At 47.9% G+C, this 22388-nt stretch overlaps 1 protein-coding gene across 1 annotated transcript in view; it reads left to right on the forward strand.

The window, feature by feature from the left end:
* The window catches only part of ITSN1 (intersectin 1), a 223768-nt gene that overhangs the window by 186748 nt on the left and 14632 nt on the right, over positions 1 to 22388 (forward strand). The window contains exons 29-32 of the mRNA XM_024758245.1: positions 6961 to 7082; positions 8898 to 9004; positions 14436 to 14619; positions 16630 to 16728. Coding sequence (XP_024614013.1) covers positions 6961 to 7082; positions 8898 to 9004; positions 14436 to 14619; positions 16630 to 16728 — 512 coding nt within the window. The remainder of the gene's footprint in view (positions 1 to 6960; positions 7083 to 8897; positions 9005 to 14435; positions 14620 to 16629; positions 16729 to 22388) is intronic.

The raw sequence follows: 22388 nt of genomic DNA on the forward strand, positions 1-22388 counted from the left end.
TCAGGGATGGATGACAGGGTGCATGGTGTCCTCTACGAGGTACCTGTGAATCAGCAAGGACCAGAGTGTGGATAATATGCCCCAGCCTCCAGTAGACTGAAGCTTCCACAGGACAAGCGCCTGTCCTGCTCCTTCATCAGTGAATCCCAGCGTCAAGCACAGTTGCGGCCATAGCGGGCCACAGCTTAGAGAAGAGGGGGCTTAGACATCGGCTGCAGGGCAAGGACAAAGTGCTTTGACCACAGAACCTTCTTGTTGTCACATCCATTGTGGGCAATAAGGGCAACACGATTAGATTCATTTTCCCAGGAGAATCCAGTGTAGCCTTGAGGGAAGTGTGCCCGCCTGGCAGTAGACACCAGGGCCATGAGGCTCCCATTTCCTACATTCAGGCCAACCCTGGAGAAGCCTTCTGTGTAGACAGGAGCTCCAGGATCCCAGTTAATATGGATCATGCTGACCCAGGGCCATTTAGCCAGAGGATTTGGACTGAATGTCCCCACAGACACTGGTAGATCCTTTCCCTTAAAGATGAAAAGCCATAGCCCAAGCTTCCATACTGCTTCTCCCCTGTCCCTCTGGCATCATGGCCTCTGTAATCTACTTCCCACCTTATCTACTGTCTACTTCCACACTTATCTTCCATAGCATCTCAGTGTTTACCTGGCATGCTGGCCCACACGTCCCCAACATAATGGCCCCATCCTCCCTGGCCATATAGAAGCCTGGCGCAAGGAGGACCAGGTCCTCGTACAACCTTCCTCCATCAGAATGGAGAGCATCTCATTTTCTGAGTTGCTGCATTCTGCACCGTTGGCACAGCCCGCAGGACCATTCTTTGTTGCTTGCTATTTTAAATTTAATTTTCATGTCCAGTCACCCCCAGGGCTGAGTTTCCTTGAGGACAAGGACATTACCTTGCTTATTTCTGTGTCTCTTGGACTTCAGGGGGAATGCAATGCATATTTATTGACCATCTCATTGTATATTTTGGCCCTTTCATAAGAGGAATGAAGCCTGTTTATTTGCTTTGCTCTGTGGCCAGCTTGCTGTGGGGCCTGGTTTGGTTTTAAAACTTATGGTCCCCGCTGGGAAAGGAAGTAGAATGATTGGGGTAGGGAGAGGGGGCTTTTTACCCTACATCTCGACACTTTGTGTCTTTGGAACTGTTTACAATAAGCATGTGTTCGTGCATTACTCTTGTAAAAAAGCAATTTATTTAGATTATGCTGTTCCTATGAGCAATGTCCCACTGAGGGGACAAGATGATCTTTGGGGGTAAGATACTTTTCTGCAGTGCCCCAGACTCAAATCCTTTCAGAGGGGCATCACGGCTCTCTCTGTTCTGTAAATGTGTCTAACTATACGAAATTATAAGGGACAGCACACAGATTAGGAATTTTACATGGGTTGTAATTGGGGACCATTTCTGACTGCCTGGAGTCATTTGCAATATTATTTCAGCTGCGAGTGGATTATAGTTAGTTATAAGAATCCCTCCATCATGCCGAGATGTCCACGAAATTTATTTGCTGTGCTTTGCCCTCTCGTTTTTCACTGGGAAAGGAAGCCAGCAAAGCATGTTTATTCTGGTTCCCAAAGGAGAGAAGGACCACATCCCTCCACCCCTAAAGAAAACTCTCTATTTGAAATGTCTTTTCCACTTACCCTGCTCTGAATAATGGAGTTTCTAAACTCTTTTGTTTTTCTAAATATTAAATTTTCAAAGGAAGGATATTTTTGAGTTCAAAGCACCTATTTCAAGTCTTTAATGGTTCTCTTGGTCTGGCATTCATCAGCAAGAATTTTTAAAACAGCATCCTATGGGTCAGTTCAGTAGCCCAAGCCAACATTGTTGGCACATAATGCTGAGACAAATCTCCCCACAAAATCTTTGCTGTTCATTGGGTTCTGGGTCCTGGAGAGGCCATCTGGACCATCACTCTGTCTCCAGGCAGGCTGGTTGGGGGGCCAGCACAGGGTGGGATTTGTTGGGGCAAGTAGCCTAGAGTCACACAGCACTGGCCCCCCATATTTCTCAGCCTGCTGGGTGGATTGACCGAAGGCTGGAGCTGCCGGGACTAGGACGCCAAGCAGCCTTCTCATGTCCCCCACCTCCATGAGCAGGAGACGGTCAGTTCACCCTGAACTGGCCTCAGCACCTGGGATTCTAAGACCAGTGGCCCAAAATCCACCCTGGACCTTCTGCTGTTGCTCTGGCTCTGAGCTTCTTCAAAACCACGCTGTGGGAAACTTGAAGACTCAGAAGAATGAACTTCTGAAATCCAAAGCAAGCCAGTTCCTGTCATCTTTCCTTACAGGTCCTTGTGTCCGGTTCCTCAGTCGTTCTGTGTGTCTCTGGTCACGTGCACCATCCTTGCTGCAGTTATCAGTTTCTAGGAATGTCACCGTTTCTCAGTGGGGTGCTATTGGCACTGGAGGTGGGCCATTCTCCGTCCTGTATATTGCAGGTCATCTAGCAGCCCTGGTTCAGCCCCCCAAATTCCAGCAGCCACGTCCAGTCATTATGACAACCAAGAATTCATTCTCAGCCTGGAGTTGAGTGGTGGTTGCAGTGCAATCCTCAACCTGGTGGGGAGCAATACCACCCTCAGTCGGTCTTCAGCCTGTGGGCGGGCAGTACCATCTTCAGCCTGTAGGGGGGGCAGTACCATCTTCAGCCTGGGGGAGGGGCAGTACCGTCTTCAGCCTAGGGGAGGTGCAGTACCGTCTTCAGCCTGTAGCGGGGGCAGTACCATCTTCAGCCTGTAGGTGGGGCAGTACCATCTTCAGCCTGGGTAGGGGCAGTACCTTCTTCAGCCCGGGGAAGGGGCAGTACCGTCTTCAGCCTGGGGGAGGGGCAGTACCGTCTTCAGCCTGTGGGGGGGGCAGTACCGTCTTCAGCCTGGGTAGGGGCAGTACCTTCTTCAGCCCGGGGAAGGGGCAGTACCGTCTTCAGCCTGGGGGAGGGGCAGTACCGTCTTCAGCCTGTGGGGGGGGCAGTACCATCTTCAGCCTGTGGGCAGGCAGTACCGTCTTCAGCCTGTGGGGGGGCAGTACTGCCTTCAGTACTGTTGGGGGGGCAGCATCACCCCCAGCTGAGGACCCCAGGGTTCTTAGCGCTATGCTCTGGGGGTCAGGCATTTCTCCTCTTCCATCATGAATTCCCAGCACCCAGCACAGTAGGATATCAGTAAATATTTGTCAAAGGAATGAAGGACCGAGATCCATGAGCAAGCTTCAAGAGAGTCTGCAAATCCTTTAAAATTGTGTGCAAAATGTGTATATTGTGTGCATTGTATACATATGTTTTCTGAGGTAAGAGTTCATAGCATCCACCAGATTCTGCAAGAGGAATTGTGACCTACGGGGACGTTTGGAAGACTGTTCCAACCAGTGTCCACTACTAGCCCGATGTTTGTGTCCCTGCAAACGTCACTGCACAGTGTGTGGGAACTGAGTTTTAGAGCTGCTGGTCTGTACTAGTACTCTGATATCCCTGAAGAAAGGAATGTCCTGAAAATTGCAGGGGAAACTCTGCTTCCCTGAGTTCATACAAGTCTGTAATGCAAGGGTATTCTACCCTTTAACGAGAAATGGCCTTACCCCTGGGCCCTTGGACTCACTAACAGGAAGGTTTGGTAAGAATAAGGCAGGAATGAGATATTTTCCTCCCAAATTCAAGAGTGTTTCCTGGGTGGCTTTCCTAAAGAAAGCTAAAGAAATTGGTGATATCACTCAGCTTCCGGTAAGCCGGGGCTCACGCATCACCTTGGCAGAGGTTGGCTGAGCCCCCCAGGTGAGCAGTCATGATTTGCTTCCTTCCTGAGAATTCATTGTTGATGCAATTGTTTTAATAAAACACAGTCAACGCACCGAGGCAGGAAGGACAGCTAGGCCAAGCTGGTGGCTGAGCAGAGTGCCCGAGTTCCAGAAGCATCTGCAGACCTACGCAAAGGCTCATACTCAGCCCGTGGCCCTGTGGAATTGTAGTTTAGCCGCACTGCCACGGCTTTGAATGAGGTCTCGGATGGAAGGCCATGGAGGGTGTTAACATGAAAGCCTTGATGCTTTCCTGGCATCCATCTGCCCATCCTGGGATTATCCTGTCCCAGGAAGAGAAGCTCCAGCATTCTAGAGAGGGCATTTGGCCAGGGGAGGGGACAACACTGAAGGCTGGAAGCGCCAGCTCAGAGCTAATCTTGGGCCCAGTGAAGCATTTACCAAGAAGTCTATGATATCATTCGCCCCAGAGGGATCGTTCTATTTGCAGAAGCTTCCAGCATATAGACTAGATCAGTCACGAGCCTATTTCGAAACTCCCATGGGGGAAGATGGAAACTCTGAGGAACCCCTGATAGTTCAGAGCAGTCTTCTCAGATTTGAGTGTACCTAAAAAGTTACCTGGATAGCTTGTTTCTTTTCTTTTTTTAAAAAATTTATTTATTTATTTTTGCTGTGTTGGGTCTTTGTTTCTGTGCGAGGGCTTTTTCTAGTTGCGGCAAGCGGGGGCCACTCTTCATCGCGGTGCGCAGGCCTCTCACTGTTGTGGCCTCTCTTGTTGCGGAGCACAGGCTCCAGATGCACAGGCTCAGTAGTTGTGGCTCACGGGCCCAGTTGCTCTGCGGCATGTGGGATCTTCCCAGACCAGGGCTCGAACCCGTTTCCCCTGCATTGGCAGGCAGATTCTCAACCACTGCGCCACCAGGGAAGCCCCATGGATAGCTTGTTAAATCAGATTCCAGGACCTGGCTCCACAGTCTAGTCAGCAGGGGCCTGAGCATCTGCATTTCTAATAAGCTCCCAGGTGCTGCTGATGCTGCCTGTCTAGGGACCCGACTTTGAGAACCACTGGTGTCCAGCAGGGGGTTCTGCACTGTGCTCCACGGCACCCCCTTGTGGGGAGAAGAAGGGATGCGAAAAGCAAGTGAATGGGACTCAGTGCCTCACCCCCACCTACCTCCAAGACACCTCCCAGTCTTCTTTACAAATCCGGTTTTGGTGATTAAACAAAGAACCCCTGATAAAAAGGACAGGGGTGAGGGGACCACTGACCTGGAAGAGGTAGGTCCAGACCTGCAGGAGGGGTACTCCCTAGAGCCGCGAGCTTCCCCGCCCCTCATTCCAGTGTGCCTGCGGCAGGGGACAGCCTCTGCCCGAAACCCGAGAGCATCCAAAGCAGACCAACCCCAAGTAACCAGCTAAGTGAGCAGAGGCCAGGGCGGGCGCCACCTGCTGTGCATGCCCCACCCAACGGCAGCAGAGCCTACTCCTCGTGGACCTGCAGCCAAAGCTGTGTCCGGCCGTCTGCACCTGGAAGAATTTCCTGTCCGCCTGTAGGTTCACTGCTCAGCTCCCGTGAGTACAGGACAGCAGTCTGGTCCAGGAGAGTTTGCCCAGCAGTGTCTGGATGTGCCCCACCTCTGCCCTATCCCCGGGCCCACCAGGAGCCTCAGCATCGCCATTTCATCCTCCAAAAACCAACCTCAGGATAACCGTGTGCCCTCCTGTAGCTCGGATCCAACAGCAGTGATCTGGGGTAGAGTCCAGTCTCTGGGGTCAAAGTGTCAGGTTCCCATCTCAGCTTCTCCACCACCCAGCTGAGAGAGCTTGGGTGAGGCAACCTCTCTGACCCTCAGTTTCCCTGTCTGTACAATGGGGATGATTTTAGTGTCTATGCGAGCATTAAACACAACTGTCAGTGTTCAGCTCCTGGTAGAGCACCTGGCATGGTGAGAGCCCTCAGGAAATGTCAGCCAGTTGTTACTAAGTCTACTCTGTTTATTTTGTTTGTTTTGGTTTGTTTTTAGGCCGCCCCATGTGGCACGTGGGATCTTTGTTCCCCGACCAGGGATCGAACCCGTGCCCCCTGCATTGGGAGCACGGAGTCTTAACCACTGGACTGCCAGGGAAGTCCCCACTAAGTCTTCTCTCTTGACACTCTTTTAGTGGTTTTGCTGAAGCAGGAGTGTGAGGCCTGTAATAGTTTCCTGAGGCGCTGTAACAAATGACCGCAAACTGGGTGGGCTTAAAACAACAGAAATTTATCTTCTCATAGTTCTGGAGGTGAGACGTCCAAAATCAAGGTTTGGGCAGGACCATGTTCCTTTGCGGGCTTCAGGGGAGAATTTATTGCATGCCTTTCCCTTAGCTTCTGTTGCTGCCAGCAATCCCTGGAATTCCTTGGCTTGTAGACACGTCACTGTAGGCTCTGCCTCTGTCGTCATGTGGCGTTCCTTCTGTCTGTCTCTGTGTCGTCTTCTTATAAGCACGCCAGTCATATTGGACTAGGGCCCGCCCTAATTGAATATGACTTCGTCTTAATTAGATTGCATCTGCAGAGACCCTATTTCCAAACAAGTCCCCTTCAGAGTTACCAGGGATAGGACTTGAACATATCTTTTTAGGGGACAACACTGTCTAACTGGATGCTGTAACAAATGACCGCAAACTGGGTGGGCTTAAAACAGAAATTTATCTTCTCATAGTTCTGGAGGTGAGACGTCCAAAATCAAGGTTTGGGCAGGACCATGTTCCTTTGCGGGCTTCAGGGGAGAATTTATTGCATGCCTTTCCCTTAGCTTCTGTTGCTGCCAGCAATCCCTGGAATTCCTTGGCTTGTAGACACGTCACTGTAGGCTCTGCCTCTGTCGTCATGTGGCGTTCCTTCTGTCTGTCTCTGTGTCGTCTTCTTATAAGCACGCCAGTCATATTGGACTAGGGCCCGCCCTAATTGAATATGACTTCGTCTTAATTAGATTGCATCTGCAGAGACCCTATTTCCAAACAAGTCCCCTTCAGAGTTACCAGGGATAGGACTTGAACATATCTTTTTAGGGGACAACACTGTCTAACTGGAGTGAGACCACGAGGCCACGAGGACCCTGGGGATCTTCCCCATGAAGCTGTACAGGCTTCCCCAGACCTGGACTAAATTGTCCCCATGGTTGTGTTTTGCAGGGTGTTCAGACTTACACCTCTTGGATATGTTGACCCCAACTGAGAGAAAGCGACAGGGATACATCCACGAGCTCATTGTCACAGAGGAGAACTATGTGAATGACCTGCAGCTGGTCACGGAGGTAAGGGCAGCTGGGGGTGCTGGGGCAGGGTGGGGGGCACTGGCAGAGGGTGGGGAAGGCAGCGACTCTGTCAAGGAGGGCTGGGTCCTGATTCCCAGTGTGAGAAGCTTTCCGAGGTACGGGAGCATCAGGACGGTACATCACAGAGGAGAGTCTTACCCAAGAGAAGATGCTTAATTCTCATCCGTGGCCACGGACTCCCAATTCTCATCTGTGAGTCCCACCCACAGAGGGGCAGAGACCCTTCAAGCCAGGGATAGACAAGCCTGTGAGGAGTGCATGAGAGGGGACACACGGGCTGTGAGGTGGGAGTCTGAGCTCGGCTCAGAACACTTGCAGCTCAGCCACCAGCTAATTGATGCTGTAGAGCATCGTGTCCCTGGCCCCCAGCGGTGACATCTGAAAGATGGCAGTCACCTGCTGATGTCTTGGTTATTCCTCATGCTACACATCACCCACCAGAAAAATCTGTTGCAGAGAACGAAGATGTTTCTTCCCGGCACCCCGTGCATACCCTCCCTCCCCCGTCCTGGACGATGTCTCATTTTGGCTCTCCTCCCGGGGAGCTGTTGAAGGGCCTTGTCTGCCTAGTCCAGAGGACGGGGAGGTGCAGAGTTGGGAAGTTCTGCTTTTCAGGAAGCCTTTTGTCCATACGCATGGGAGGTTGCCATATTAGGAGACAGGGGTTTGCAGAGCTGGACGTCGGGGTCACCCTACAGTTTGAAAAGTACCGTGATCATTTGGGAACCCCCGTACCCGAACTATTGTGAAACCATCTCCTCTGATAGTCTTAACGACCTAGAAAGGCATTGCTCGGTTACCCAGTGTTGATGAGTACAGGATGCAGGATGAGTTGATGGCCCCCAAGGCCATCATTAATGCTTAGGGAGCATTGGTATGAAGAGGTGTCCCTTTCTCAAGACATGTGACTGTCACTAAATATACGGTCTTGGATGTCTAGGCTGTGAATGTCGCCCTCTTAGATACGGTACGTTGTGCAGTGGCCTGGTATATGCCAGGTTCAACATCAGCGTAAAGACTCATGAAGTACTCTGGGCTCCCAGGGATCAGCCTCAGCCTGCCCCGGTCCCTAAGGTACCTTCCAGCGAGTGGCCTGCCTGCAAAGGTAGCTATGACCTCTTTCTAGGCAGGGGCTCACCACGTGGGGCTCAGCCAAGACCTGTGGTCTACTGTGAGTTGCCCACCCACGCGGAGCTTGGTGAGGCTCCTCAATTTCCTGGAGCCCCGGAGGGGGGCAGCGCCCACCTGGTACCAGGCCTTCGCTCGCTGGCTCCGTCCCAGGCCCAGCCCAGGCTGCGGGCAGAGCAGAGGAGTCCATCCTGTCCCCAGGCTGCTGGTTGGGGGCCCGGCTGCCAGGGCTGCTCCCCTGGGCTTCCTGAGGCTTGTCTGTGCAGCCGATGCTGGGAGCAGGAATGCGGGAGTACCCCCCACCCCGTGCATCTCTCGGCCCTCCACTTCCCCCCTGTGCCCAATTCCTCACCGTGGCAGGTGAGGGCTTGAGTGCCTTTGTCCAGACCCCCGGCTGAGTCCTGGTGGAGTTAAGGCCTGTCCTCCAGGGTTTAGTGGACCTCCTTGTAAAACAGTGTGGACCTGATGGGAACCCACCACCCCCCATAGCCCCCGGCAGAGGGAGGGCCACCTGCTTCAGAAACTCTGCAGCTTCTGGGCCTCCCAGCCAAAGCTGCAGACGCCTCGGTCCTTCCCGTGGCTCTGAACAGACCGGTGTGTGCGTGCGCGTTTGAGTTTTAAGCTAACTGTTTGCTTTCTGTACTGCTTCGTTTTCTGCATCTGTAGATCTTTCAGAAACCCCTGATGGAGTCTGAGCTGCTGACAGAGAAAGAGGGTGCTATGATTTTTGTTAACTGGAAGGACCTGATTATGTGTAATATCAAACTGCTGAAGTAAGCCTCTCCTCTACCCCAGCCTGCCTTAGCCCTCGCGCACCGGCCCTGCTACGCGGCTTCGTCCGTGTGTCCCCTCCGTGCATGCCGCCCTGTGTTTCTTTCTGCCTCTCTTCCTCATTTCCACTCACAAGAACCATCGCTCTTTCTTGCCCTGGTGCTTTCTGGAAACACACCCCCAATTTTTCACTGGGGAGAATGGATTGCTCAGGTATCCCGGTTCCTGCTTTTACCGTGGTTCTAGAATGAACAGAGCTGGGCCGATTCTGGCTCCTAATCGCTGGCCAGCTCCATCCAGGTGGGGGGCAGCCCCCCCATGCCTCAGACCCTGGTTCCATTGGGGGAATGTTGGTCTCTTGAGACTTTCTTGGCTCCTGAAGATGGGAAACGGTGGGACCGCGCATGGCCACGGTCAGCGGCAGTTCTCAGGATAGGCCTCTGAGGAGCTGGCCTGGAGCAGTTGCTATTTTATTTATTCCTGTTTTAATTCTCAGAGGCAGCTGCAGGGCCAGGGAGAAACACTGGGCCAGGAGTCTGGAGACCTGGGCTTGGAGCCCAACTTGCTGCCCTTCCTCAGTTTCCCCACCGGTAAAAGGAAGGGATTGGATTACATCATCACAAAAGTCCTTTCCAGTTCTTAAAAAAACTTCCAAATCTGTGTCCACCAGGCCCTCGGTATAACATCATTTGCTAGAAAACAGATGAAGTCTGTGGTGATCCTGGGGGCCAGGATGAAGCACAGGCCCTGGGAACTGGTGTCCATTCCAGCTCTCTAGGTTCATATAATTGGGAAGCAGCTATTCCCTGAATATGGTCCCTGGGATTTTATAAAGTGATTTCAGGTCCCCACTTTCCTGAGTGCGTTTGGGAGTTGATGAAGGGATGGACAGAGAGGTGGATGTGAAGAAAAACTATAACGTCTTCCGTCTCTATGTTCTAGAAGACGTTAATCAAAGATGACGGCATGGGGGTGGCTTGGAGAAAGTATTTCCATTACCCCCCTTGAGAAGCATATTGTAGAGGTTTCTAGCATAGGTCTGGGTCAGACTCTTGGGCTCACACCCTGCTGTTGCCTACCTGCTTTGAGCAAGTCGCCTATGCTCCCTGGGCCTCAGTGTCCTCATCTGTAAAATGGGGGTGATAATAGTATCTACCACGTACGGTTCTCCTTAGGGAGCATTTAGACAGCGATTGCCTGGTCCCTCGTAAGTGCTGGGCTTGGGCCCCAGGGTGGGCTGAGCACCCACTCTTGCCTTGGAGAGAGGCTGCCATGTCACTTGGGGCAGGTGGGATAGTTAACCCCTGAACCTACAAGTACTAAACCTAAAGTGTTGGAGATAGGTTGTTTTGAAATAGATGAAAAGGTTTTCTGTTGAACATATACCGACAAGTTAACACCTCTTTCCTTGGGTGGCTGCATGGGGGTGGGGAGGCGGGAAATGTGTCTGATGTTCCCAAGTGACACCCCTCCCCAACCCTCCCAGCATCGGCGCTCCCCATGCCTTTCTGTTGTCTCTGTACTTTTAACCCTCCGTCCTGCTCCTGTCGGGAAAGCAGAAGCCCCTTTCTTGAGCTCTGTCAGGGCCAGGCCTGCGTGCTCCTTCCTTCCATTAGCGCTGATGGGCTCCACAGCCCCGGAGGTAGGAATTGAGAATGCTCTTGCAACCACGGAAACGAGGCTCAGAGAGGTTGAGTGACTTGTCCAAAGTCACACAGAAGGCGATCAGGGTGCCCCGGGCTGCTCTGTGGACAACGCCCAGGGTCCCACTAGGGGTTCCACCCTGTCCTGCCCTCGATGGAACGAAGGTGAGACCAGTAGGCAGACGTCTCAAGTTTTCACCTGGGCTCCAGCGCCTTCTAACTCGTTTGGGGCAGTTACCTCGGGCAGATAACTCCCCACCCCTTTGTTTTAGAGCTTGTAAAATTGCAGTCAGGGCGCCTGCCCTGTCTAGCATGCAGGGTTATCCCAGGGAGCAAGGAGATCAGGTGTACAGCTGGCGCCCTGTCAATCATGGCACCAGCGGGCACAGACACCCCCTCTCCCATCACAGGTACGCTCTGCGCCTTCCTCTGATGACCCGATTGGTGAGTTGGGCTGATCTTTTCATTTTCCAGATAAGATACTTGTATTTAGCAGGAGCTTTCCGGGGACCTGACTTCTTTCTTCCTTGCTTTTCTTTTTTTTTTCCTTTTCAAGATCTTATTATGAACATTTTCAAACATACCAGAAAAAATGGAAAGAATTTTATGGTGAGCGCCCATATTGTAGATTATACAATTTTGCTGCATAGACTTAATTTCTTTGTACAAAGGACTAATCCCAATGATGGGAAGATTTAGGACTCCTGGCAGGATGGAAGAAGATGAAGAGAACTTAAGGCAGCTCTCCCTGGAAGGCCGCAGTGGGCAGCTGCATGTCTCTCACTCCTGATACAAGGGCCAGCGACTCCTTGTACTTAGAGGGGGGACGTAGGGTTTATCAAACAGATAAATAAGAAACAAATAAAATGAACATAAAAGGGAGCTCCCTGGGGCACACAGACTTCCTACTAATGCCGCCTCTGGTTGGGGGTTAAAATGGATGGTTGGCTCTCTTACCTGTGAGCAGAGAGCTGAGACGTTTGCCTTCGATGAACAGAGTAGGGGAGAAGAATCTAGAACATTTTAAAGTTAAGAGCTAGGTGCAGGCCCCTAGGGGTGGCTGTTAGAAATGATAGCAGTAGGGACGCAGAAGTGAGATAGGGTGTGTAGAACCAGGTACTGCAGCTGTTTTTTTAATCAAGATCCTTTCCTGCCTCCTTGCTTGAAAAATAAATAAATGAAAGAGCTTCTCCCCCCCCCAGAAAAGTTTTTCTTAAATATTAAGTATTCAGTTTTCTTTTTAACTTAAGAAGAATAGCCATGATTTTATTTTAGGCAGAAAAACAAAGAAAAATAAAAAGTGAAAAAGATAACTTGTGGGGTAAAGACAGGGTGGGGAGAAGGAAAGAAGGGGCTTTGGGTGGGAGTGGGCAGGGTGAGAGGAAAGGAGGGAGAGGCTTGAGGAAATGAAGAGGAAGGACAGAAGGGAAGGGAAAAGCAGAGGGGCCGTGGAAGCCCCCCTTGGTGGGATGGCAGGAGCTGTTTCTGGAGCGAGGACAGGCCAGGAACCCCGAGCAGCTTGAGAGGAGGCGGGGCTGGGCACGGTGCTTGTTCTCACATGCGGTTCTTGCAGACTGTGGGCTCTGGAGACCAGGGCTTCCTGCCACCCATGAGCTGTGTGACTCTGGTCAAGTCACTCGATTTCTGCATGCCTAGGTTTCCCCAACTGTCAATACGGATAATAAGTCATATAGGTTAAAAAAAATTGTTTGACACATAGGACATATTCATAAAGGCCAGCCCTCTTGACCATCCCCTTGATCTGCGAACGTCAGAGGGCTACTCATTCGTTCAGCAAACGTCAGGCTCTCTTATGTGTTCATTAGCTGATCGATTACTGTCACAGTTCAAGACCTTGAATCCATAGACCTCTATATGAGATTACAAATCAGCTCACCAAAGGGCGGGGCTGAGGCTGCAGCAATGGATTCATGTGATCCCTGAGCCTGGTGATGTGCCCTGTTTCAACCCACCCAAACTCAGTCCTCAAAAGCCTTGCCTGTGCGCTAGAACATCCCAGAAGTTGACTCACAGTTCAACCTAACAGGTGCCTGGACCATAGCAGGGGCCTGATTTTAGGTCTGTCTCGCAGTTGAACAACTCAGGTCTCCAAGCGTGGGCCTCCAGAACCCAGGAACTGGCTTAACTTCCTCAAGACAGTGATGATCTGCGTGTGATCTTTTTTCTTTTCCCTTTTTCTTCTCTCCCCATCATTAAAAACAATAAATAAAAGGAGGGGAGCAGGTGAACGTACTCTTATTCCCTTGCAGAAAGATTGTGTTGCTCCTCATTGGAAAATCATGGAACGATGGAATTTCTTCCCATTTCCGTCCACAGCAAGTTTGTAACACCGTTATTCAGCACTCTCATCCCCCAGAATTGTCAGTGACGTAACCCTTGAGCAAATTTCTACACACTGGGAGATATTCCACACCAACCCCCCAATGAGCAGTGGCCACCTGGCCATCCTGAGGGTACCAACCTGCCACTCCTCACACCCCAGGCAGCCAGCGCTGACCAGCACCTCTCCCCACAAGGGCACCTGCTTGAGGGGGAGTGGCTCATTGTTTGGACCACATAATGCACTGTCCCTAAAGTTTTTCTCCTTGGCTTGTTTCCCAGTCCAAAGATTTTTTTTTTCTTTAACCAAAAATGTAGAAGAAAGAAAATAAAGTGATCTGAAGTTTTTAATACAAAGATTGCAGAGCCTTCTTAGAATTATATAGCCCTACCCATGACCTTGAAAGCAACCAGAGGAATTCATAGTAACACCCTCCCAGCCTTATGTAAAAATCCCATATCATACCATTCTGTTCCTTCCATCCAGCCATCCAGCCATCCATCATCCATAATCACTAGGGTAGGCAGAACACACCCATGGCCTTATATGTCGAGGTCCTGCCCTTATAGTACATTGCTATCCTTGCTGCGTAAAAGCTCAGTGTCACGCCCTTCTTATAGCTGCTGGGTTAGGAGTTGACATACGAGTTAGAAGCGTGGGATGCACAGTCCTGATTGTTATGGTCTTGAACACTCAGATGCAGCTGGACTCCTGAACAAACACTTTCCAGTCCCTCTAGTCCCTTCTCAGCTTCCAGGATATAAATTGTTTGAGTCTATGACCCATTATCATATGAATAGACTTGTCTCTTCAGAACTCCTTTTAATCCAGTCAACTTCAAATTAGCCACAGCGATGAAGCAGTGAACCAGAGAATGGCACAGATTGTTCAGACAATCATTTATACCTGGCTTTCGTGAACATAATGGGATTATTTTTCTGTGGCAGTTGATCTACCATCTTGATTATGTTTTGTTTGGTCTGAAATTGAGCCTCCATGGCCCCTGGCAACAGCAGCTTCCCTTGGGTAGCACTGGCCCCGGAAACAGGTTCAGTGTTGGGGCCATACCAGCCTGGACAGATCATCCATAAAGTGAGACATCCACCCAGGGATCCTGTCTGAGTTATTCAAAAACAAGATTCCATATATTTCCACAAGAAAAAATTGTCTTTTATGCTGACTTGTTCAGCAAAGTTGTTTGTTTGTTTTTTTAAGTTTTTCTTCCTAAGAGCCAGCAAACAGACTTCATGTCAAAGAAAAATGCCCCAGTGATACCTCTTTGTAGCACTAGACTCATTGCTTTTTCTGTTCCTTGTCTGCCACATAGATGCTTTAGTGGCCCTGGGTTTGTGCCCCTCACACACATCCCGTTTCTGTACCACCTGGAAGTGTGCTGTGTACGCGTCAGAGAGTGTGAAGAGGGCGCTCACTTCTCGTGTTTCTGTGCAGAGCGCTGAGAGTTCGCAAGAAGATGTCTGGGGAGAAGATGCCTGTGAAGATGATCGGGGACATCCTGACCGCCCAGCTGCCACACATGCAACCCTACATCCGCTTCTGCAGCTGCCAGCTCAACGGAGCTGCCTTGATCCAGCAGAAGACAGATGAGGCCCCCGACTTCAAGGAGTTTGTCAAAGTAAGGAGCCCAGGCTGAGCTGAGTCTCTGCCCCCACCGAGTGGCCGTCTTCCAGCCGCTGGGCGTGTGAGGGGCTGATTCACACATTTACAGAAGGCCAACAAGGGTGAGGTCTCGGCTGAACAGTAGGGGCTGCCCCCCGCTGGTGGGTGGCTGGGACCAAGGGGGTGGGCTTGGAGAGGAGGGACCAGTGCTGGCCTAGAAGCTCTGCCTTGGCCAGGTGTGAGCGGTGTTATTTGAATACACGTTTAAATCCTCCATCTCAATTTTAGGCCTAGGAGGGCTGGTGGGTCTCAGGTTTCCTATTCTGTTTAATCTGAGCATCCTCAGTTCTTTGCTGCTCTCTGCCCTTCACCTGAAAAGGGAATGGCTGGCAATCCCAATGGACCCTTTGTTTTTTCCCAATTGGTTCTTTTTGATGGGCTCAAGCTCTAAGAAGCCCATGGGGGTGAGTGTGGGATGCCAGGACCTCTGCCTTGGAGGATAACAAGGGTCTGGAGAGCCATGTGCCCACCAAGGAACATTGTGGGGAAGTGGGCCCCATGCTGCTGGAGACCCCAGGCTTTGGGTCTACTGCCCTTCACTGGGGTGGGTCTCTGCTGGCCAGGCCAGCCCATGCAATCAGCCCCAACCTCTCCCAGAGGGGAAGAAAAAAGAGAATAAAATAATGTCTGCTAAACAGGCACATTTTGATGAACAGACAGCAAAATAATCATACTAATGACAGGCTTATCTTTGTACCTCCTGCATTTTGGGGGCAGGCCTTTCCCACTCCCCCGAGTAACCAAGTTTGTGGAGTCATCACTGGGAGGGGAAAATGCCATCTCTTCTCGGCCGTAGCATCAGATGTTCTTGTTCTTTCTTTCTCACCCTGTTTCTCAATATTAAATGCTCTGATTTTCTACCCAATGAGTGGGGCATCTAAGGGAAGAAACACTGCTATGAAGTAGGCCTAGGGTGGGCTGGAGACTGGAGAGCAGATACTGGGCTGCCAGGTGCCATGGGCCACCTGGGGTTCCAGCCAAGGGCCGCGTCCTCCCTGGGTGCAGGCAGGATGAGTTCATCACTGGATGTACTTGAACTTGAGGAAAATGCTGACACCAGCCCAGGAGGGGCCTTGTTGCCCCTCCCCTTCTCACACCTCCCCTCATCCCCTCTCCCTGCCTCATTCCTGTGGGACTTTGACATGCCTTTGCCTGCTGCAAAGTGTTCCTGGAATAATGGTGTCCACGGCTGGAGCAGGTTCAGGCACTGACAGGTCCCAGGGCTTGGGGTCCAGGTCATGGCATTAAACCTGTTCCTAAGACATTAAACCTGACCAGAACCTTTGAGAGCTGTCACCATATAACCCCTGTGACTTGTAGACAGGGTCACCTTTTGGAGGTAAAAGGACTCTTGTCCTCCAGTCAAGTTGACAAAAGTGGTGGAAGGAAAGAGGCAGGGAGTCCAGAGTGGAGATAACCACAGCCCCTGGGACTGGGGGCCTGACCCTCATGTCTCGGCTTCACCATCCCTACCCTTCTGGGGCTCCCACCGGTGAGTGTAGGCTTTGCCCAAAACAGACAGTGAGATCCGGCCAGGCCCTCCCAGCATCTCTGGGACTTAAGGGAGATTTTTGTTCTGACCCTATAGTCTTGTGACTCTCCTTGCTCCTGGGAATGTTATAAAGTTTTGGTAGGTATCCAGAGGAAATATTCTCTGTAAAGCCAGAATCTCATCTCTGGAAGTAAGGAACCGCATGTCCCATGGAAGGTCCACTGGATCTGGGGAGCAGGGGTCAACCCTTCAGCTGAGTGACGTCCAAGGTAGATTCCCACTCTCCATCTGGAACGTGCCTCCTCCTGGCTTGGGGATAACCAGCCCGGCTCTTCCAGCTCCGGGCTCCTCAGCTGTCATTCAGATAAATGAGACAATGTGATGGGTGGGGAGTCCTGAATAACATCGATGTTGATGTCACTGACCAGATTTTGCAAACTTCTTAAGTACATTTTAAAAAATCTCTTATTGCAGAGACTGGCCATGGACCCTCGCTGTAAGGGAATGCCACTCTCTAGTTTTATACTGAAGCCTATGCAACGGGTAACAAGATACCCACTGATCATTAAAAATGTAAGTAGCTGTCTTGCCTTTTCAAGTAGAGGAATGCTTTCCCAGCAGGTCAGGAATCTGGGGCCATGGGCAGGTTAGCCAGCCAACACACCTGGTATCTATTGTGTAGAAATCTTATACCAACAGCCTGCAGGAGGCATCTACTTGGTAACTCAGAAAGAAAAGCTGGCTTATCATGAAAAGAGCTAGTAATACACAGCCTTCAGCTGTGCAACCAAGTGGCCTCCACCTTCTAAGTCGGAACATGAGAGCTCAGTTCTTTTCCTAATACAGGCAGAGTGTCTTTAGGCCTTGGTTTTCCTAGTAAGAAAGAGAGAAAGAAATATAGTTTCCACCACTCATCTTCAGAAAGCCATTGTGAGATACTCTATGTTGATATTAGATGATTGTTTTCCTCCTGTCATTTTAAGAAAGCCAATACCGAAAGAAAAGAATAGAAAAATTAGGGTTTCAGCATGCCCATCTGTAAAGTGAGTGAGCAGACTTAGACATCCTCTGAGCCTGTGAGTCTATAACCACAGGGAGGAAAGCTCCTGGAGAGAAGTTTTGGATCTGGTTCCTTTCAATGGAGAATTTAGAAGCCCAGATCTAGACACTGGTGTGCTCACTGATACTGGGGTGTTGTTGCCTTTTGAGTCTCTCAGTGGCCAAGCCAGGCAATATATGTATGTGTATATATTCACACCCACATATTTACATAACATAAGTGTGCAAACATATTTATTTCAAGATTTATATATATTATAATGTGTATTAAAACCCATGAGTTCACACCAATACTTCCTGTTCTAATCTAGTATCATGGAATTTATTCTAGCCTTTCCCCTTTCTCTGTATATAACTCCTTTCTCCATGAGAAGCCTGGCTCTCATTATCCTCAATAGATTTACTTATTTGCTGAATCCCCTTATATGTAGCAAATTTCCCTCTCGTATAAGCCGGTTCCTCAGTCCAAGCCCAGTATGACCCCACAAAATACACTGTGGCCTCATTGGCTGAGTTAAAGGATTAGTTTTGAAAGAAGCTTTCAATCTACTGTTTCCTTTTCTCCAACTTGACAGTTACTATTAAACTAACTCAACACCTTTCTTTACTTCCCCCAATATTTAGTTGGGAATTGAAGTTGGAAACAAGCTTTTTAAGTTCTAAGGGCTTCCCTGGCAGTCCAGTGGCTAAGACTCCACACTCCCAGTGCAAGGGGCCCAGGTTTGATCCCTGGTCAGGCAACTAGAGCCCACATCCTGCAGCAAAGATCCTGCATGCTGCAACTAAGACCTGGAGCAGCCAAATAAATAAAATAAATATTAAAAGAAAAAAAATAGGTGTTCTAGATCTAGCTAATGGGGAGAAAAACAAGAAAAGGACTGAGAGACATAAATATTAAAAAAGAAAAAGCAAATTATCATTCTTTGAAGAAACATGATTGTTACCCTAGAGAACCCAAAAGAACGAACTGAAAACTAGCAAACCTAAGAAGAGAATTTTTAAAGTTGGCCAGTTATAACATACATATGGAAAACTGTAAAAATACTAAGATTAAATATTCTTTATAATACTGAGGTGGAGAAATTCTTAGCATGGCACCAAAGACAGAACTTTAAAGAATTTAGAGTTGTAGCAACTTGAAAAAAATTTTTTTTCCTCTGGGAGAAACCTAGATGTTCATTAAGGAGAGTAGTTAAATAAAGTGGTGAGTCTATACTATGAAAGAGACTTTTTTATATTAGCTGGAATGATATCTAGAAAATGCTGTTAAGTTAAAACAAAACAAACCAAACAAACAAACAAAACCCCAAAACAACCTTTCACAAGCAATCCTACAGTATGGTCCCTTTTGCAAAACCGAGAAAAAACTCTGTGTGACTGTTAAATATATGTGGAGCATCTGAAGGGGACTAAAGGGATGCCCTTAAGCCTGGGTACAGTTACCTCTGAGGCAGGAGAGCAAAGGGGATAGAGCACAGTTGTTATCTATACTTCCGTGTTGTTTGACTCTTGCATATCAAGAATGTGTTAATATTATTTGAACAAACATTTTTCTTAAAAAATGTTGTGTAACAAAATATAATGAACATTAAAAGACAAATGACAGATATAAGCTGAGTAAACAGATTTTAACTGTATATAAGAAGATACTGAAATACACATGGATTATCTATCTATAATATCTATCTATCTGTCTATCTATCTATCTGTCATCTCAAGCACTCTTATAACTCAGAATGAAAAAGACAAATACCCTAATAGAAAAACAGGTAAAATATACAACTAGACGTTTCTGAGAGGAGTGTAGAATAGCGGTAAAGAACATGCTGTCATCTTCAATGAGGTGTCGTGCAGAAGTCTGCTGTGGAATCTGTGACCTGACGCGTTAGACACAAAGCCTCTGCACACGACCCCCTATAAGCACATGAAACTGGACTGAGAAGAAGAGTCACAACTATTGCCCTCGAGCTGAGGTGTCACTGTCACCATTTCCCATGAGAAAGTATGGTCTGAAGTGCAGCGGGGAGGCCTCTGAATGTGGCCCTCTATGAGCAAGTGGAACTAGACTGAGCACAGAGGAAAAGAAAAAAAACCGTGGGGCTGACAGGGTCTAGGTGCTCCGTCTGGGTGTCAGGCCTGAGCCTCTGAGATGGGAGAGCTGAGTTCAGGACACTGGTTCACCAGAGACCTCTCGGACCCACATAATATCAAATGGCGAAAGCTCTCCCACAGATCTCCATCTCAACGCCAACACCCAGCTCCACTCAACAACCAGCAAGCTACAGTGCTTGACACCCTATGCCAAACAACTAGCAAGACAGGAACACAACCCCACCCATTAGCAGAGAGGCTGCCTAAAATCATAAGAAGGCCACATACACCCCAAAACACACCACTGGATGTGGTCCTGCCCACCAGAAAGACAAGATCCAGCCTCATCCACCAGAACACAGGCACCAGTCCCCTCCACCAGGAAGCCTACACAACCCACTGAACCAACCTTAGCCACTGGGGGCAGACACCGAAAACAACAGGAACTACGAACCTGCAGCCTGCGAAAAGGAGACCACACACACAGTAAGTTAAGCAAAATGAGAAGACAGAAAAACACACAGCAGATGAAGGAGCAAAGTAAAAACCCACCAGACCTAACAAATGAAGAGGAAATAGGCAGTCTACCTGAAAAAGAATTCAGAGTAATGATGGTAAAGATGATCCAAAATCTTGAAGATAGAATGGAGAAAATACAAGAAATGTTTAACAAAGACCTAGAAGAACTAAAGAGCAAACAAACAATGATGAACAACACAATAAATGAAATTAAAATTTATATAGAATGAATCAATAGCAGAATAACTGAGGCAGAAGAACGGATAAGTGATCTGGAAGATAAAATAGTGGAAGTAACTACCACAGAGCAGAATAAAGAAGAAAGAATGAAAAGAATTGAGGACAGTTACAGAGACCTCTGGGACAACATTAAATGCACCAACATTTGAATTATAGGGGTCCCAGAAGAAGAAGAGAAAAAGAAAGGGACTGAGAAAAAATTTAAAGAGCTTATAATTATAACTGAAAACTTCCCTAATATGGGAAAGGAAATGGTTAATTGAGTCCAGGAAGCACAGAGAGTTCCATACAGAATAAATCCAAGGAGAAACATGCCAAGACACATATTAATCAAACTATCAATACTTAAATACAAAGAAAAAATATTAAAAGCAGCAAGGGAAAAGCAACAAATAACATAACAAGGGAATCCCCATAAGGTTAACAGCTGATCTTTCAGTAGAAACTATGCAAGCCAGAAGGGAGTGGCAGGACATATTTAAAGTGATGACAGGGAATAACCTACAACCAAGATTACTCTACCCAGCAAGGATCTCATTCAGATTCAACAGAGAAATTAAAACCTTTACGGACTAGCAAAAACTAAGAGAATTCAACATTACCAAACCAGCTTTACAACAAATGCTAAACTTCTCTAAGCAGGAACTTCAAAAGAAGGAAAAGACCTACAATAACAAACCCAAAACAATTAAGAAAATCGTAATAGGAACATACATATCGATAACTACCTTAAATGTAAGTGGATTAGATGCTCCAACCAAAAGACATAGACTGGGTGAATATATACAAAAACAAGACCCGTATATGTGCTGTCTACAAGAGACCCACTGACATAGACTGGGTGAATGGACACAAAAACAAGACCCGTATATATGCTATCTACAAGGCACCCACTTCAGATGGAAGTCTGTAGGGACACATACAGACAGAAAGTGAGGGGATGGAAAAAGATATTCCATGCAAATGGAAACCAAAAGAAAGCTGGGGTAGCAATTCTCATATCAGATAAAATAGACTTTAAAATAAAGACTATTACAAGAGACAGAAAAGGACACTACATAATGATCAAGAGATCAATCCAAGAAGAAAATATAACAATTGTAAATATTTATGCACCCAACATAGGAGCACCTCAATACATAAGGCAAATGCTAACAGCCATAAAACGGGAAATCAACAGTAACACAAGTATAGTAGGGAACTTTAACACCCCACCTTCACCAGTGAACAGATCATCCAAAATGAAAATAAATAAGGAAACACAAACTTTAAATGATACATCAAACAAGATGGACTTAATTGATATTTATAGGACATTCCATCCAAAAACAACAGAATACAGTTTCTGCTCAAGTGCTCATGGAACATTCTCCAGGATAGATCATGTCTTGGGTCACAAATCAAGCCTCAGTAAATTGAAGAAAATTGAAATGTATCAGGTATCTTTTCCGACCACAGCTCTATGAGATTAGAAATGAATTACAGGGAAAAAAACGTAAAAAACACAAACACATGGAGGTGAAACAATACACTACTAAATAACCAAGAGATCACTGAGGAAATTAAAGAAAAAATCAAAAAATACCTAGAGACAAATGACAGTGAAAACAGGACGACCCAAAACCTATGGGATGCAGCAAAAGCAGTCCTAAGAGGGAAGTTTATAGCAATACAGTCCTACCTCAAGAAACAAGAAAAATCTCAAATAAACAACCTAACCTTACACCTAAAGCAGTTAGAGAAAGAAGAACAAAAAAACCCAAAGTTAGCAGAAGGAAAGAAATCATAAAAATCAGATCAGAAATAAATGAAAAAGAAATGAAGGAAACAATAGAAAAGATCAATAAAACTAAAAGCTAGTTCTTTGAGAAGATAAACAAAATTGACCCTATCAAATTACCATTGGCATTTTTTACAGAACTAGAACAAAAAATCTTAAAATTTGTATGGAGACACAACAGACCCCAAATAGCCAAAGTAGCCTTGAGGGAAAAAAGTGGAGCTGGAGGAATCAGACTCCATGACTTTAGACTATACTACAAAGCTACAGTAATCAAGACAATATGGTACTGGCACAAAAACAGAAATATAGATCAATGGAACAAGATAGAAAGCCCAGAGATAAACCCATGCACCTATGGTCAGCTAATCTATGACAAAGGAGGCAAGGATATACAATGGAGAAAAGGCAATCTCTTCAATAAGTGGTGCTGGGAAAATGGACAGCTACATGTAAAAGAATGAATTCAGAACACGTCCTAACACCATACACAAAAATATACTCAAAATGGATTAAAGACCTAAATGTAAGACCAGACACTATA

The sequence above is a fragment of the Neophocaena asiaeorientalis genome, unplaced genomic scaffold, assembly GCF_003031525.2.
Source record: "Neophocaena asiaeorientalis asiaeorientalis breed wild unplaced genomic scaffold, Neophocaena_asiaeorientalis_V1.1 scaffold45, whole genome shotgun sequence".
Taxonomy (NCBI): domain Eukaryota; kingdom Metazoa; phylum Chordata; class Mammalia; order Artiodactyla; family Phocoenidae; genus Neophocaena; species Neophocaena asiaeorientalis.